The 14,723-nt window shown below is 38.3% G+C and overlaps 1 protein-coding gene across 1 annotated transcript in view; it reads left to right on the forward strand.

The window, feature by feature from the left end:
• Window positions 1-14,723, forward strand: part of LOC134355948 (synaptotagmin-B) — a 425,398-nt gene that overhangs the window by 278,876 nt on the left and 131,799 nt on the right. The window contains exons 2-3 of the mRNA XM_063066488.1: window positions 8,184-8,360; window positions 9,580-9,755. Of these exons, the coding sequence (XP_062922558.1) occupies window positions 8,195-8,360; window positions 9,580-9,755 (342 nt within the window). The 5' untranslated portion in view covers window positions 8,184-8,194. The remainder of the gene's footprint in view (window positions 1-8,183; window positions 8,361-9,579; window positions 9,756-14,723) is intronic.

Raw genomic sequence — 14,723 nt, forward strand, 5'->3', positions numbered from 1 at the left:
TGCATGGTGAAATACTAGAGGGGGGTCGGCTCCTGCTAATTATAACACCATTTATGGGATGTCAATGTCATGCTAAAAGAGTTTTGTTTGCAATATTGTAATGGTGAATGGTTTTGGTGAGCTGTGCCAGTATCATGCAGGTGGTGTCCGATGGTGAAGCCAGGCTCATGCTGTGTGCTTTACTTTTTCTGCATTTGAAAAGAAACGTTACCACAAAGCAAGCTGACAGAGTCCAGAAGAAATATAATTGGTGCCATAATGGAGTCATCGAAAAGTAAACTGCAGAGCATAGCTGCCGACTTAGTAAAACCACTATTGTAAACTGTACTAAGCATCCAGTGAATTTCCTGGAAAAATGTAACAAGGGCTTTGTTACACTCACGGGATGACACAGTCCAAGGGAAACCTGAAAGATGGGTAAGATTAGGAAATGTATTCTTGGAAATTGGATCCAGTTTCAATTGCTGTTTAACCACCATGCATGATGAATCATGCTGGTGGCAGTTTCTGAGATGAAAATGACCCAGGCACTTCCAGGCATGATTTACCTGAGCATGTCTGATGTTTCTCTCTTCAGAGAGTTGAACCCAGTGGTACAGTCTGGTTTACAGTGCTCTTCTCTGAGTTTACTGACAGGCAGTCGTTTTTAAAAATTTGACCAAGACTTGCTTTAATAAGTCAATTAAAAAAAAGAGCAAGTATAACAGCAAGCTGACAGAGATTCAAAATAAAAGGCCCCCACTAGCACTTTTAAGTTTTATTTCCACGGTATCTACCCGACTTAGTTATCTGTTCATTGTCCACAAACATCTGATAATGTCAACATCTCTGTAAAATGCATTTCAGTCCAAGGTACTGTGATTGTTGGTCCCTCCCACCCTATTAGCCAAACCATCGGGAGGAGTTGCTTCAACACACAACAGAGCACCTGTCTATGCTTTCCCATCTTCACCTCCTTTCACCATAACGTTCCCACCTCCGTTTCTTCCCCCTCCATGGCTACTGCATTGCCATTTCACGAAAGACATACTTTATAGAGAAACTGTAGCTGCATTTTCTGCAAGAAGCCACCATTAGGAACCGGATAGGTGAGATATTGCCACAAGAATGTACATCGTGTGTTGGCCACCACTAGACAGGGGATTGAGTTTAAGAGCCACAAGGTAACATTGTAGATCCATAAAACACTGGTTAGACCACATTTGGAGCATTGTGTTCAGTTCTGGTCACCTCATCGAGGAAGGATGTGGAAGTTTAGACCGTGTGTAGAGGAGATTTATCAGGATGCTGTCGGAATTAGAGAACATGTCTTATGAGGAAAGGTTGATTGAAATAGAGCTTTTCTCTTTGGAGCAGAGGAGGACGAGTGATTACGGAGGTGTATAAGATGATAAAAAGCATTGACATATTGGACAGGATGAAGAAAATTTGTCAAAATCCCAAAGAAAAGATGTAGAAATAGGTATTGTTGTCATTTTAGATTTTGCTAGTGCTTTATGCCCACACAATTTACAATGTAGTCTATACTAACATTTCCATGTAATATTGAGGCAGTGCTGCAGAGTCAGAGGTACTGCCAACACAGATACTGTACATGGAAAAGAAACATGGCACTTTCTGTAACTCTGCATCTCCTGATGCGCTGTCCAACATTTATCATTCAACTAGCACCTTCTGAAACAGGTTAACCAGCTGTTTATCCCATTACTCTTCATGGAAATTTGCAATTTTGTTCCCCATGTTATAAAGGTCTCTGGAGTCAAATGCCTTCCAGTTTCTGTAAAACCCTTTAGGATGTGAGATTCTAATAGCAGACATATAAATGCAAATTCATCCTTTTGCACTGGAAAATATTATATTAAATAAGAATAAAACTCTCAGATACAATGATCATGATATATAAAATATACAACTCTTTATTCTCTGTAATATAATGATGCCTTACCATTGTTAATATTCTTGAACAATCTTTCATATTTAATTCATCGATCCTACCTTGTGGATCAAACAATTTGTGCCTTTATTTATTGTGGTAATTCAGTAAAGCAATGTCAAAGGTTTGAAGGCCAAGATCCACCTGCTGTCATGAAAGAGAAACTGAATTAAAATATTTTAATCAGATTGGAATTAATTAGTTTAGGATCATTGAACAAGTACGTTCCATCGCTAGTGTGGCTACTTTATTAAGTATCCATATTCTGTAACTGAAGGCTTATAGTAATGAAAGTAAACTTCTTTTTCACTGGAGTACATTGTGCATTCATTCATAACGTGCAGTATAATCCTATTTACCTTCATCAAGTATATAATTATTTACTTTATTGATTTGATTTTTCAATAAGGCAGATCTCCAAAATAGTTACTAACCAAATTGAACCTGGTCTTCAGCAGTACTGCAATGATGTGCAAATGTCTCACATACTCTTGTAAAACATTATTGGAAACTGTTGTGGGAAATGAAAGAATACTGAATTCCATTTCGAAGTTCAAAGTAAATTTATAATCAAAGTATGTATATGTCACCATATACTACATTGAGATTCATTTCCTTGCAGGCATTCACAGTAGAACAAAGAAATGCAAGAGAATCATTGAGAAACTACACACAAAAACTCACAAGCAACCAGCTGCAAAAGAAAATAAATTGTGCAAATATAAAGAAAACAAGGAAATAATAAATAAATAAACAAACAAATTAATATACTGAGCATACGGAGCTCTGGAGCAATCTTGAAACAATATTCTTTTACTCTTTGTTATTACTTACAAGTAATTTGGTTAGATTTTGGGCTCTATAAACATTGTGATGCCTTTTGTTCCTGAGTTAAAGATTTGGCATCATTGGACTTGCTTCTCATTCTCCCTTGGAGTTGTGCAGTTGTGGCTTCACTGTGGATGGTTCCCACATCTCACCTGCTGTGGATGGCCACTAAATTAGAATCCATTGCTGCTCCTTCAAAAGGAGAAAAGCGAATCAAGAGAGAACCTGCTCAGGAAACAAATCATCAGTGATCATCTTTAGAACTACATTCCCAGAAGCTGAGAACAAACTGAACCAACCAACACCACCTCAGCCAATGATAATGGGAAAGGAAGGGAAGTAAACCCAAATACTGGAGTTGAATTCTGTTTGATCAAACTCCAATGGAGGACCTGGGGATATTTAGTTCTGCTAAGATCAATATATTAACGGAATATTACTGGCCAAAGGGAGCTCATTATTCAAACACTTGAGCATCAGTTCCAAACTTATCACTGCAACTAGCAAAATTCATATTGTTAATTAAATAATTTACAATAAAAACATTATGAACTTCCGGATTACTGCAAAAAGTCTATTTGATTCATTGATTTGCTTAGAGGAAGGAAATTTGCAGGCCTTACTGACTGTATGTTATTCCACACTTAGAGCCTTAAATTGACTCCAGTCCTCTAAAATTAGATTAGGTTAGTTCAGCTTTATTTGTCACATGTACATCGAAACATAGAGTGAAATGCATTGTTTTGCAACAATGACCATTACAATCCGAGGATGCGCAGGGAGAAGCCCATAGGTGTCTCCATGCTTCTCGGGCCAACATATGCTCACAATTTACTAATCCTAACAAATACGTCTTTAAATGTGGGAAAAAAAACAGTCACAGGGAGAATGTACAAGCTCCTTATGGTCAGCGCCTGGAATTGAACCCCATTGCTGGCATTGTTAATCATTATGCTTGCACTCATTTTGCCCATTTCCTAGCAAATTGCCAATTTGAGGGTGATTAGCGATGATCAATAAATACTGGCATTTCTGGTCATTCCCGCAGACCATGAGTAATAAGTAAAAACATTGTGATTGATTTTCTTCTTTCTCTAACATCGACCCTTTTATTCCAACAGACTCCTTCTGTTGTTCCTTACTTTCAACTATTCTCTGCCCTTTTGCTCTACATGTTTTGAACAATTTATTAAAAGTGACCGGATTTCAGTTTTATATCTCTCAAACTTGAAAATCAATTATGCATTGCAATATAAGCAAATAACCTTTATTAGTAAAATGACTAACTTGGCAAAGATAAACCTGTATTCTGGTATTAGACAAGTTACTGTAAAATCACGACCCACTGCTATTGTGAGTCACTCTGCTGTGTTTATCTATAATTAAGTCTGAGATGACAAGACAGCAAATCTGATATTTGCATAAATTCATTTCTATATTTTAATCTCCAAACTGGCAGCACAAATGACTGCCACTCTTTGCGATTACATGACAGAGGGTGCAGACTATTTCTCAATAAGGGTTATATAAAAAAATCAAAGAACCTAAGCATAACACTGCAAAGGTAAAACAATGAGCAGAGGTCCTATAACACAACAAGCTAGTGCATTGCTGAATTAGCTTGCAAATGTGGTCCATACAGAGTGAAGTTGGTAGTGGTAGTGAGGGAGGAGGGCTGGGTTATGTGGGGAGATAGAGGTGAACAAAGAAAAGAATGTGAAATCCAACAAGAACTTTAATATATCTAAGATATCTTTGATATAGCAAAACATCCCAAGATGATTCACAAGAAATGTATCAAATGGAATTTGTCTTCCAGCTGGTAAAGGAAATATTAGACTAGCCATGATATAATTGATCAATGGCACAGATTATATTAATATTTTCCTGATTAATAAAAAGTTATACTTTATCTCTGACTTTACAGATTTTAAGTCAGTTAATCTTCCAAATTTTGTCATGAATTGGGATAATAAGGTATAGCTGGAATAACAATATTATCACACTTGCATAGAAACTTTCTTTTTGGAATTGCATCCTACACGAGGTTTCTTTCCTTTGTTCTCAGGATATTGAACTACAAGTGAGATTGCCTCTTTTTGACCTTGAATAGGTGGCGGGTCTTTTTTTTGGAAAGTTGTATCCTTTAGGGTTGTTTGTAAAGTGTTCCAGATTTGCTGACTAATATGATCCTGCCCAATAGCTAGAAAAGAAATTATACTTACAGCTACACAAGTTTCAGGAAATAGCGAGACTTCTGTCTTAGATAAAATGATAAAACGAAAACAAATTAGCATTTGCTGCCAAGATTATTTCATGAACTTTGCTATTATTGGAATATAATCAGAAAGTTTTTAATAGAATTATGTTAAAATACAATTGTAATACTATTACTCCTTCACATACTATAATGTCGCAATCATATAGTGTAAAGGAAGAATTATAAATTATGTGTAATGAATTCAACAGTATAAAGACCTAATCAAGAACACCATTTGAAATTTATTGTTCTGAGTTATTTCTTATGAAGAATGCCAAAAAAGATCAGAATAAATTCACTTAACAAATAAAATCTTACTATGTTAGCATTATTTTTCCATTTTCAGTTAGGTTTCAATTCACTTATCCTTCACCAATTACTGAAGTATAAATAATACATTAATCTGTACAGTTTTCTATGAAGGAGTATTATATAAATACTTGTGACATTTTCATTGCACTTAGTACACATCATTGTCCATTCAAAAATTAGAGGAAACTTTGTCAATTAATTTGATGTTAGTATTATTTTCATGTGGGTAAGCAATAGAATCCTCAGATGAATGAGAGTGGCTTTAAGCAGCTTTGTCAGCTAAATAAGCTTATCCTTTGATCCCTTCCAGTTATAGTTGCTACCACAACCTGAATATTCTTTGTGACCCATGATACTTGTAAGCTAAGGAGAAGGAAATTGGGGAGAAAAATTCTGTTACCTGGGAATGAGTGAACTGAATTAGATTTAGGATTTGTGTCCAATCTAAATATCAATAAAATGATTCGTTCTCAACATCCCTCATCATTGTAAACCAATGGATCTCAAATATCAGACACCTTGACAAGAATCTAAAGGTCAAAAGTATCATTATCTGAGACACTAGATAATAAACTTAACTTCCACTGATCTGCTGAAGTACACTTCACCTCACATGTAATCTGAAACATTCCTCCCTCATGAATTGTACAAGAGACTGCAGATGCCAGCATCTGGGGCAACAAATGATCTTCTGGAGGAAGCTGATACTGATTCTTGAAGCAGGTTTTTGACCTGAAGCATCAACAATTCCTTCCCCACTCCTCACCCTTCCCTGCCACCCACCTCTCTCCGTCCCCGGGTGCTGCTCAACCTGCTGAATTCCTCCAGTAGGTTGTTTGCTGCCGAAAATTGGTATTCATTATCCTCTCATTCTATGACTTAGCATGGTGAACTTTCCAATGAATTCTCATGCCTTTCTTGGGTTGATGTTCTAGCTAGAATTTATGAATTTCTCAAGTTGACTCTGAAGGCTTTCACCTTATCTTCTGGTGGATACTTATCAAATTCATTCATAACATTTCTCTTTATAATTTTTTTCTTTGCAAGAATAGAGCCTTGAAAGATGGAGCGTTGAGTGCATATTTATGGTTCAGTGTCTTAACTGTTAATTCCCATCTAACTAATATCTTATTTTAGTTAGATGGAAATTTTACTTCGCACTTCCACACTTTGCAATATTCTCTACAGTTATAACCATTTGTCACACTCTGATCCACCAACAATGATTTAAGTTCAGTCCAAACACAGTAGGAAACAAATCCAACATGGTTCCTTGGAAACTATCCTTACCTTTACAAGGGCACAAGATGACTCAACTATAGGTAGTAAATGTGGATGATTATTTGTTGAGAAGTCATTCATACTACTGAGAAATGATGAAAGGAGATGGTACCAGATAAATGACTACCGTGGAAAAATCTGCAGACTGCATGTGTTCAAATTAATAATTTACAGTTAACAAACAAATCATTGTTTAGTTCATTACCATAACCTTAAAACTTACTCCCAGATGTAAAATCATTTTTCTTTGAAATCACATTAGCAGGAATAGATGCATTGGCTTCAAGGTGTACAATATAATATTATCTTGATTCCACCGCATTGCTTCTCTGCTATAGTCGTAGTCATAGTCATAGTTATACTTTATTGATCCCGGGGGAAATTGGTTTTCGTTAAAGTTGCACCATAAATAATAAGTAGTAATAAAACCATAAATAGTTAAATAGTAATATGTAAATTATACCAGGAAATAAGTCCAGGACCAGCCTATTGGCTCAGGGTGTCTGACCCTCCAAGGGAGGAGTTGTAAAGTTTGATGGCCACAGGCAGGAATGACTTCCTATGACGCTCTGTGCTGCATCTCGGTGGAATGAGTCTCTGGCTGAATGTACTCCTGTGCCCAACCAGTCCATTATGTAGTGGATGGGAGACATTGTCCAAGATGGCATGCAACTTGGACAGCATCCTCTTTTCAGACACTACCATCAGAGAGTCCAGTTCCATCCCCGAGTCCAGTTCCATCCCCACAACATCACTGGCCTTACGAATGAATTTGTTGATTCTGTTGGTGTCTGCTACCCTCAGCCTGCTGCCCCAGCACACAACAGCAAACATGATTGCACTGGCCACCACAGACTCGTAGAACATCCTCAGCATCATCCGGCAGATGTTAAAGGACTTCAGTCTCCTCAGGAAATAGAGATGGCTCTGACCCTTCCTGTAGGCAGCCTCAGTGTTCTTTGACCAGTCCAGTTTATTGTCAACTCATATCCCTAGGTATTTGTAATCCTCCACCATGTCCATACTGACCCCCTGGATGGAAACAGGGGTCACCGGTACCTTAGCTGTCCTCAGGTCTACCACCAGCTCCTCAGTCTTTTTCACATTAGGCTGCAGATAATTCTGCTCACACCACGTGACAAAGTTTCCTACCGTAGCCCTGTACTCAACCTCATCTCCCTTGCTGATGCATCCAACTATGGCAGAGTCATCCGAAAACTTCTGAAGATGACAAGACTCTGTGCAGTAGTTGAAGTCTGAGGTGTAAATGGTGAAGAGAAAGGGAGACAAGACAGTCCCCTGTGGAGCCCCAGTGCTGCTGATCACCCTGTCGGACACACAGTGTTGCAAGCACACGTACTGTGGTCTGCCAGTCAGGTAATCAAGAATCCACGACACCAGGGAAGCATCCACCTGCATCGCTGTCAGCTTCTCCCCCAGCAGAGCAAGGCGGATGGTGTTGAACTAACCACAACAAAGAAATCATTGGAAGGAATGGAATTGAATTAGAATCTCATGATGCAAAGTCATATTTTCCTAAACTGTGCTTGTGTTTTTGTTCTCTACCAGCTGTTTTCAAGATGAAGCTCAGATCAGAGGCTTTGGCGGCACCCATTGCCACAACCACCATGATGCCTATTGATGCTGGAGATAACTCAACAGCTACTGGAGGTCCTGGAGAGGGGAAAAATGATGTCTTTGAGAAGCTGAAAGAAAAATTTATGAACGAACTCCAGAAGATTCCATGTATGTATACTTTCCTTCAAATCATAAGGTTGAGTTTACTTCTTTTCAATAATTTGCTCTCTTTAGGTCAGCCTATTGGATTCCGTTTATTTGTTTTGATGGTAAATAGTGCTATTTCAAAAATAGTTTGGCCTTTTGGCCAACGCAGTGGTTAAACATGCAATCAAGGCTTATATACCACTGCAGGCCCTTCAGTAGGCACTCTCAGTGTTTATCAAGTCAAATGCTTTGGAGGGGGATTGGTGAAGAAGGGGATAATGTTTTTAAGTATATTTTAACTGTAATGTAGTTTTATTAACTATATTTTAGATGCCTTGATTTGATTTTGGTATTAAATTTTAGGAACTAAATGTAGACAAGTAATGCCTTGCACTAGCCCTTATAGTCAAGAGTACTGGACCTTTTACAGATCATTTCCTCATAGTGATCAGCATACGTTGTACATATTGTGGTCAGTTTCCTCAGCTGGAGAGCATCTAGGTTGAAGAATCTTCTGGAAGGAAGCACCAAAACAGTCTATAATCGATTCTTTACCTACTTGATATGGACTCAGGAAGAGTAGGCTTGCTTTTCCAGCTCTATGTTCAATCTGCAACTCATCTTCAAGTTCCTGCTGCTCATTTCTTCCCATTTCCTGCTATGACCTCACAACCCCCAAACTTTCCTCTATGGAGCATGTCACCAACAGGTGATTGCTCCTCACAGCAAGTGCCTTTCCACTTTTTTTAAAGATTAACCTTTTTTGTCCCATGTACATCAAAGACATAGAGTAAAATGCTTCTTTTTGTATCAACCACCAACACAGTATGAGGATGTGCATGGGGCAGCCCCACAGGTGCCGCCATGCTTCTGCCAGCATCATAACATGCCCACAACTCACTAACCCTCACCCGTGCATCTTTGGAATGTGGGAGGAAACCAGAGCACCTGGAGGAAACCCACACGGGCACAGGGAGAACGTACAAACTCCTTACAGACCATAACAGAATTGAACTCCTATCGCTGACACTGTAGAGTGTTACACCAACATCTACAGTCCCTCATTAGTGTGTGATAATCATCGCAGGATAACAGTTGCATTTAGGCAGTGCACAGAGCAATGAGCAAAGGTAGATCATAAAGTAAAACCAAGTCTCTGGAATATATTGCCAGGAAATACTAAATTTTGATGCAAAGATTGATGTCACGTTTACTATTTGTTTCCTAATCCATTTGCCAGTGCCACCCTGGGCATTGATAGCCATTGCTATTGTCAGCGGCCTGCTGCTTCTGACCTGTTGCCTCTGCATCTGCAAGAAATGCTGCTGCAAAAAGAAGAAAAACAAGAAGGAGAAGGGAAAGGGGAAAAAGAACGACATCAACATGAAAGACGTGAAAAACTCAGGTGGAAATCAGGTAATGGACTGAGGAGAAAACGTGATTCGAAGTCATCAGGCTTTGCAAAGCTTTGAAACATGCAGCTTCAAATATGTTCTGTGTTCATGGCAGACCAGGTAAAGGGATGCGACAAAGTGTTAAAAATCCCATATTTAAGTTCGCCTTTACTCAGTCAAAGAATATGCCCTCAGTCCTTGCTTCTGTCAGTGTATGATTTAATATTGATCATTCATATCCTGAAATAATGAATGCAGTATTTCATGAGACAGTCTTGACACCTGATCACTTCTAATTTCTCATATTCCTGGATCAGCACAGAACCAACTATAATGAGGGTGGACACCAGTAATTGAGTTTAGGCACACTAGAATCATAGAATCTAAATACAAATCGATTCCAAATTGCTATAATTTACTAATATTAAACATAGAATAATTGAGAAAACTAAAAAAAAAGTAACACACACAAAATGTTGGAGGAACTCAGCAGGCCAGGCAGCATCTATGGAAAAGAGTACAGGACCTGCTGAAGGGTCTCGGCCCGAAACATCGACTGTACTCTTTTCCATAGATGCTGCCTGGCCTGGTGAGTTCCTCCAGCATTTTGTGTGTTCCTTAGATTTCCAGCATCAGCAGATTTTCTCTTGTTTGAAACTTCAGAAGAATGTTTTTAAAATGAGCAAGGGTAGACAATAAGCTGAGCAGCCAAGCTATTCTGTGTTAACTTTGAGTTTCCTTCTTATTAAGTTGGTTTCTAACATTTTGATGCCTCATTGTATCTCAACAAAAAAAAAATTAGATGTGTGTGGTAAAGCATTGATTTTAAGTTACAAGGAGCTTGTTAAAACGCATTACAAGAACATAACAAAATTAGACTAGCCATGCCAAATGGACGTGTTCCAAAACCTGCACAATTATTCATGGAGGCTGCTCAAATATTTTGGCCCATCTGTTCTTTGATAAAGATTGCTTTGTTTTAATGAAATTTATAATACAATTTCCACAAAAGACATATGGCTGTAAGTTGTACACTTGTTCTTTCTTTTATGTACTTAATTACCTTAGGAAGACACCTTAGTTGTAGGTTCCTATCACAGTTGAAGTCTTGGTTAGAAATATTATGGACACTTGTAGAAATTCAAGAACATGCAGAAAACAAACCAAACTTTGTAATGTATCAGAATTTGAATCTGGAATTTAAAAGTTGGGGCAAGCCACAACACCTGGCTGATGTTTAAATTTTTGAATGTCTTTGTCACAATTGCAATGTTAAGAAAGAATATGTACTGACATTGAAAATGTGTTTATTGTGTATCTTATTATATCTTGTGGGATGCCATATTACTTAGAGTTGAAAATCATTGTTGAAACCCTGCTAAGCAAATATGGTATTTATATATGGATGATGATAAGCCAGTTATTCATGTGATTGACAAACATCCCTTCCTTTATAAACATATTCCAGATTCCAAGACGATATTCCAGATTAGGTCAACATACTCCAAGCAATCACAGTTTATTATGTTAAGTTATGGGTTAAAGTTGAAAGCTGGTCTCATCTAAAACTGCAATGAAAAAATGTCTCAGTCATATTCAGGGATTCACTTTTGCTTAGAAATAAAGCAGCAGTCAGCGAACACCCAGGTAGAAATCGATCTGCAGGTGTGGTGTAAAACAGGTAATATTGAACTGAATGCCTGATAGTCAACCCATCCAATGAGCCAAATTGAATGGAAGAGGACATCAAAGGCTGTGCATGACAGAAGGCTGATGTAATGCCACGGGTTCTGCGTTATCTCCCAGGATAAATTGTTTAATGTTATTGGGCTGCATCTCTTACTGGAGATGTTACACAGTCTATTTAATAGTAGATGTGTTTTGGGTGGTTATCCTAACCTTTTTCTGGAATAATTTTGTGCTTATTTTACACAGTTACTATGTATGCATGCTTTAACTTCCTTGAGATATGACAGACCCAGATTTGTAACCAACTAGAATGATGAGCACATGCAATTGAACCAGATGCAATCCTCAGATGAACGATTTCTCTGTTTGTGCAGTTCTTCGAAGCTGTCAATATATTTTTGAAAAACATATCTTCTTCAAAAGATCTGTCTAGGCTGGGCTTCAAGTACACCAGGGTTCTCTATATCAATATTACTAAACAAAGATATGACACTGAAGTCCGATCTGTTTCTGGTCAGCTCTACATTTTGGCATCTTCTCACATTCACATGTACAGCACAGCTGTGATGGATGGAATCACTTGCCAGCAGAAGGCATGCCAGTGAAGTTTGGCACTAGCTTCAGATGGGACTGGACTTGCAATAAATTATTGACTGTCCAATACATTTCTATTTTCATTGTACTTTCAATAGCTCTAAGAACAAATGCAGGTTTTGAATTATAAACAGCGGAGCAGAACCAGAGCACAAAAATGGCAAGTAGTTGAGTGCCTCAAATTCAAGAATAAAGGTGAAGAGGTAAACATATGGTATCTTACCACTTATTTATAATCTATATTTTACTATAATTATCTGACTGTAAGTTTTCCCGGTTTAGACTTAATGGCAAATCTGACTATTTTCATTACACAGAAAATGCCACGAGCTTCTTTTTTTATTTTAACTGATCTTTTAGAAATAATAATTAATTTAATCATGGAGATAGCTAAGAAAGGGTAAATTGAGTTGCATTTTCCAGTACCTTCACATAGAAATCAAGATGCTACCCTACACTTTGAAAATATTTTCCAGATAATTAGGTCACCAAAAGACTCTGCTTCAACATTCAAGTGTTTGAGAATTATCAATCGAATGTTAATTACTGCTATACAACCTTGGTATCAATCTGTTTTTTTAAATCTCTTTTATCTCACTGCTTTAATCCCATTCATTGCTGTCTTCATTTATTTCCTACTTAGTACATTTTTATTTACTTATTGAGATAGAGATCAGAATAGGCCTTTTTGACCCTTCCATATTATAGTATAACATGAATTAAATATTTTACTTCAGCCAACATTGTTCAATCTGGTTGGTTGATGAAACATACCATTTCTTCTTCTGTTACCTAGTATCTCAGATTCCTTGTGTATATAGGATACCATGTTTCTTTTCAGTTGCTGCAGACTTGAAAGCAGTCACCATGATGCTTTACAAATGTCCTGAACAGAAAAATTTACTGGCAGTAGTCCTGAATCGTTGAGTGTGTGCCTTCAGGATCCTGTACCTCCTTCCCGACAGTAACAGTGTGAAGAGGGCATGGCCTGGGTGCTGGGGGTCCTCAATGATGGGCGCTGCCTTCCCAAGGTACTGCTTCTTAAAGATGTCTTGGATACTACAGAGGCCAGTACAAATGATAGAGCTGAGTAGTTTTACAAATTTCTGCAACTTATTTCATTCTTGTGTAGTAACTCCCCTCCACCCACCCCCCCCCCCCCACTCCCAATACCAAACAGTGATGCAGCCTGTCAGAATGCTCTCCACGGTACATTTATAGAAGTTTCTGAGTGTTTTAGCTAACAAACCAAATCTCCTCAAACTATAGCTGCTTTCTAACCTTCTTGAAAGCTGCATCAATATGTTGCATCTGGGTTAGGTCCTCAGAGATCTTGACACCCAGGAACTTGAAATTGTTCACTCTCTCCACTTCTGATCCCTCTGTGAGGATTCATTTTTGTTCCCTCATCTTACCCTTTTTGAGGTCTGCAATCAGCTCTTTGGTTTTGCTGACGTTGAGTGCAAGGTTGTTGCTACAACACCACTCCACTAACTCGGACATCTCACTCCTGTGTGCCCTTTCATTACCATCTGAAATCCTGCCACCAAAGGTTGTTGAGCTGGAGAAATGCTGTGTCGTTCAGCTGTATCCGTGTATGGTTTGAAAGGCAATTAAACTTGATTTGATTTGTATCATCAGCAAATTTATAGCTGCTGTTTGAGCTATGCCTAGACACACAGTCACGGTTGTAGAAGGAGTAGAGCAGTGGGCTAAGCACACATCCTGATGGAGCGCCAGTGTAAACTGTCAGTGAGGTGGAGATGTTATTTCCAATCCTTACAGACTGTGGTCTTCTGCTTAGCAAGTCGAGGATGCAGTTGCAGTGGGGGGGTACAGTGGCCCAGGTTCTGTAGCTTTTTGATCAGGACTGTCAAAAAGGTGTTAAATGCTGTGCTAAAGTCAATAAACATCCTGACATAGGTACTTGCAATGTTTCAGAGATCCAAAGATGTGTGGAGAGCCATTGAGATCACATCCACTATAGACCTATTGTGCAATAGGCAAATAGCAGTGGGTCCAGCTGCCTCCTGACGTCACATTCTCCCCCACAAAACGTGCTGCTACAGTCTTAACTTTGAGACTCATTGCTGAAGTGATAAAAAACCTGCTACCTCTGATTATTTGTTCCCTGCCAAAAGATATCATAAAAAATTTTAGTCTATGCACACGAAATTTTTAACAATATAGATAATAACCATTGCTGAATTGTCTCTGAAGTCATGGAAGTTATATCTTACAATTATAGCATCACATTTCCTTAGATGTTAATGTTAGATTTTAATTTTTTTCCTTCTGTCAGTTTCTCTTAACTTTTCTTAATTATGCCCAATCTTTACTGTAAATAATATAAATTTATTGGTTAAAATATGACATGACAATCTGATGGGTTGGAGTGTATTCGTGTTGCTGTTCCAGCTCACAGACTCCCCACAGATCTCCTCTGAAAGGCCGTGTCAGATGCTTGATTAGAACATGTCCTTTAAAAGGCTGGAGGAAGCTTGTTAATGTCAGTGAGAAAAAGACGAGGGCTGTCATCCACCCATCTAGCCTTTAACGAAAAATAAAATACCTCAGCAACATCATGTTGGAGTCCAAGTGATGGAGGCTGTTGTGGTAATTAAGTGTTGCAAATCTCTTCTCAAATAGCCTAGAAACCAGGCCCATTTATATGGTGTTTTATTCAGTTCTACCCAGGGTAGGTAAT

The sequence above is a fragment of the Mobula hypostoma genome, chromosome 13 (assembly GCF_963921235.1).
Source record: "Mobula hypostoma chromosome 13, sMobHyp1.1, whole genome shotgun sequence".
NCBI lineage: Eukaryota > Metazoa > Chordata > Chondrichthyes > Myliobatiformes > Myliobatidae > Mobula > Mobula hypostoma.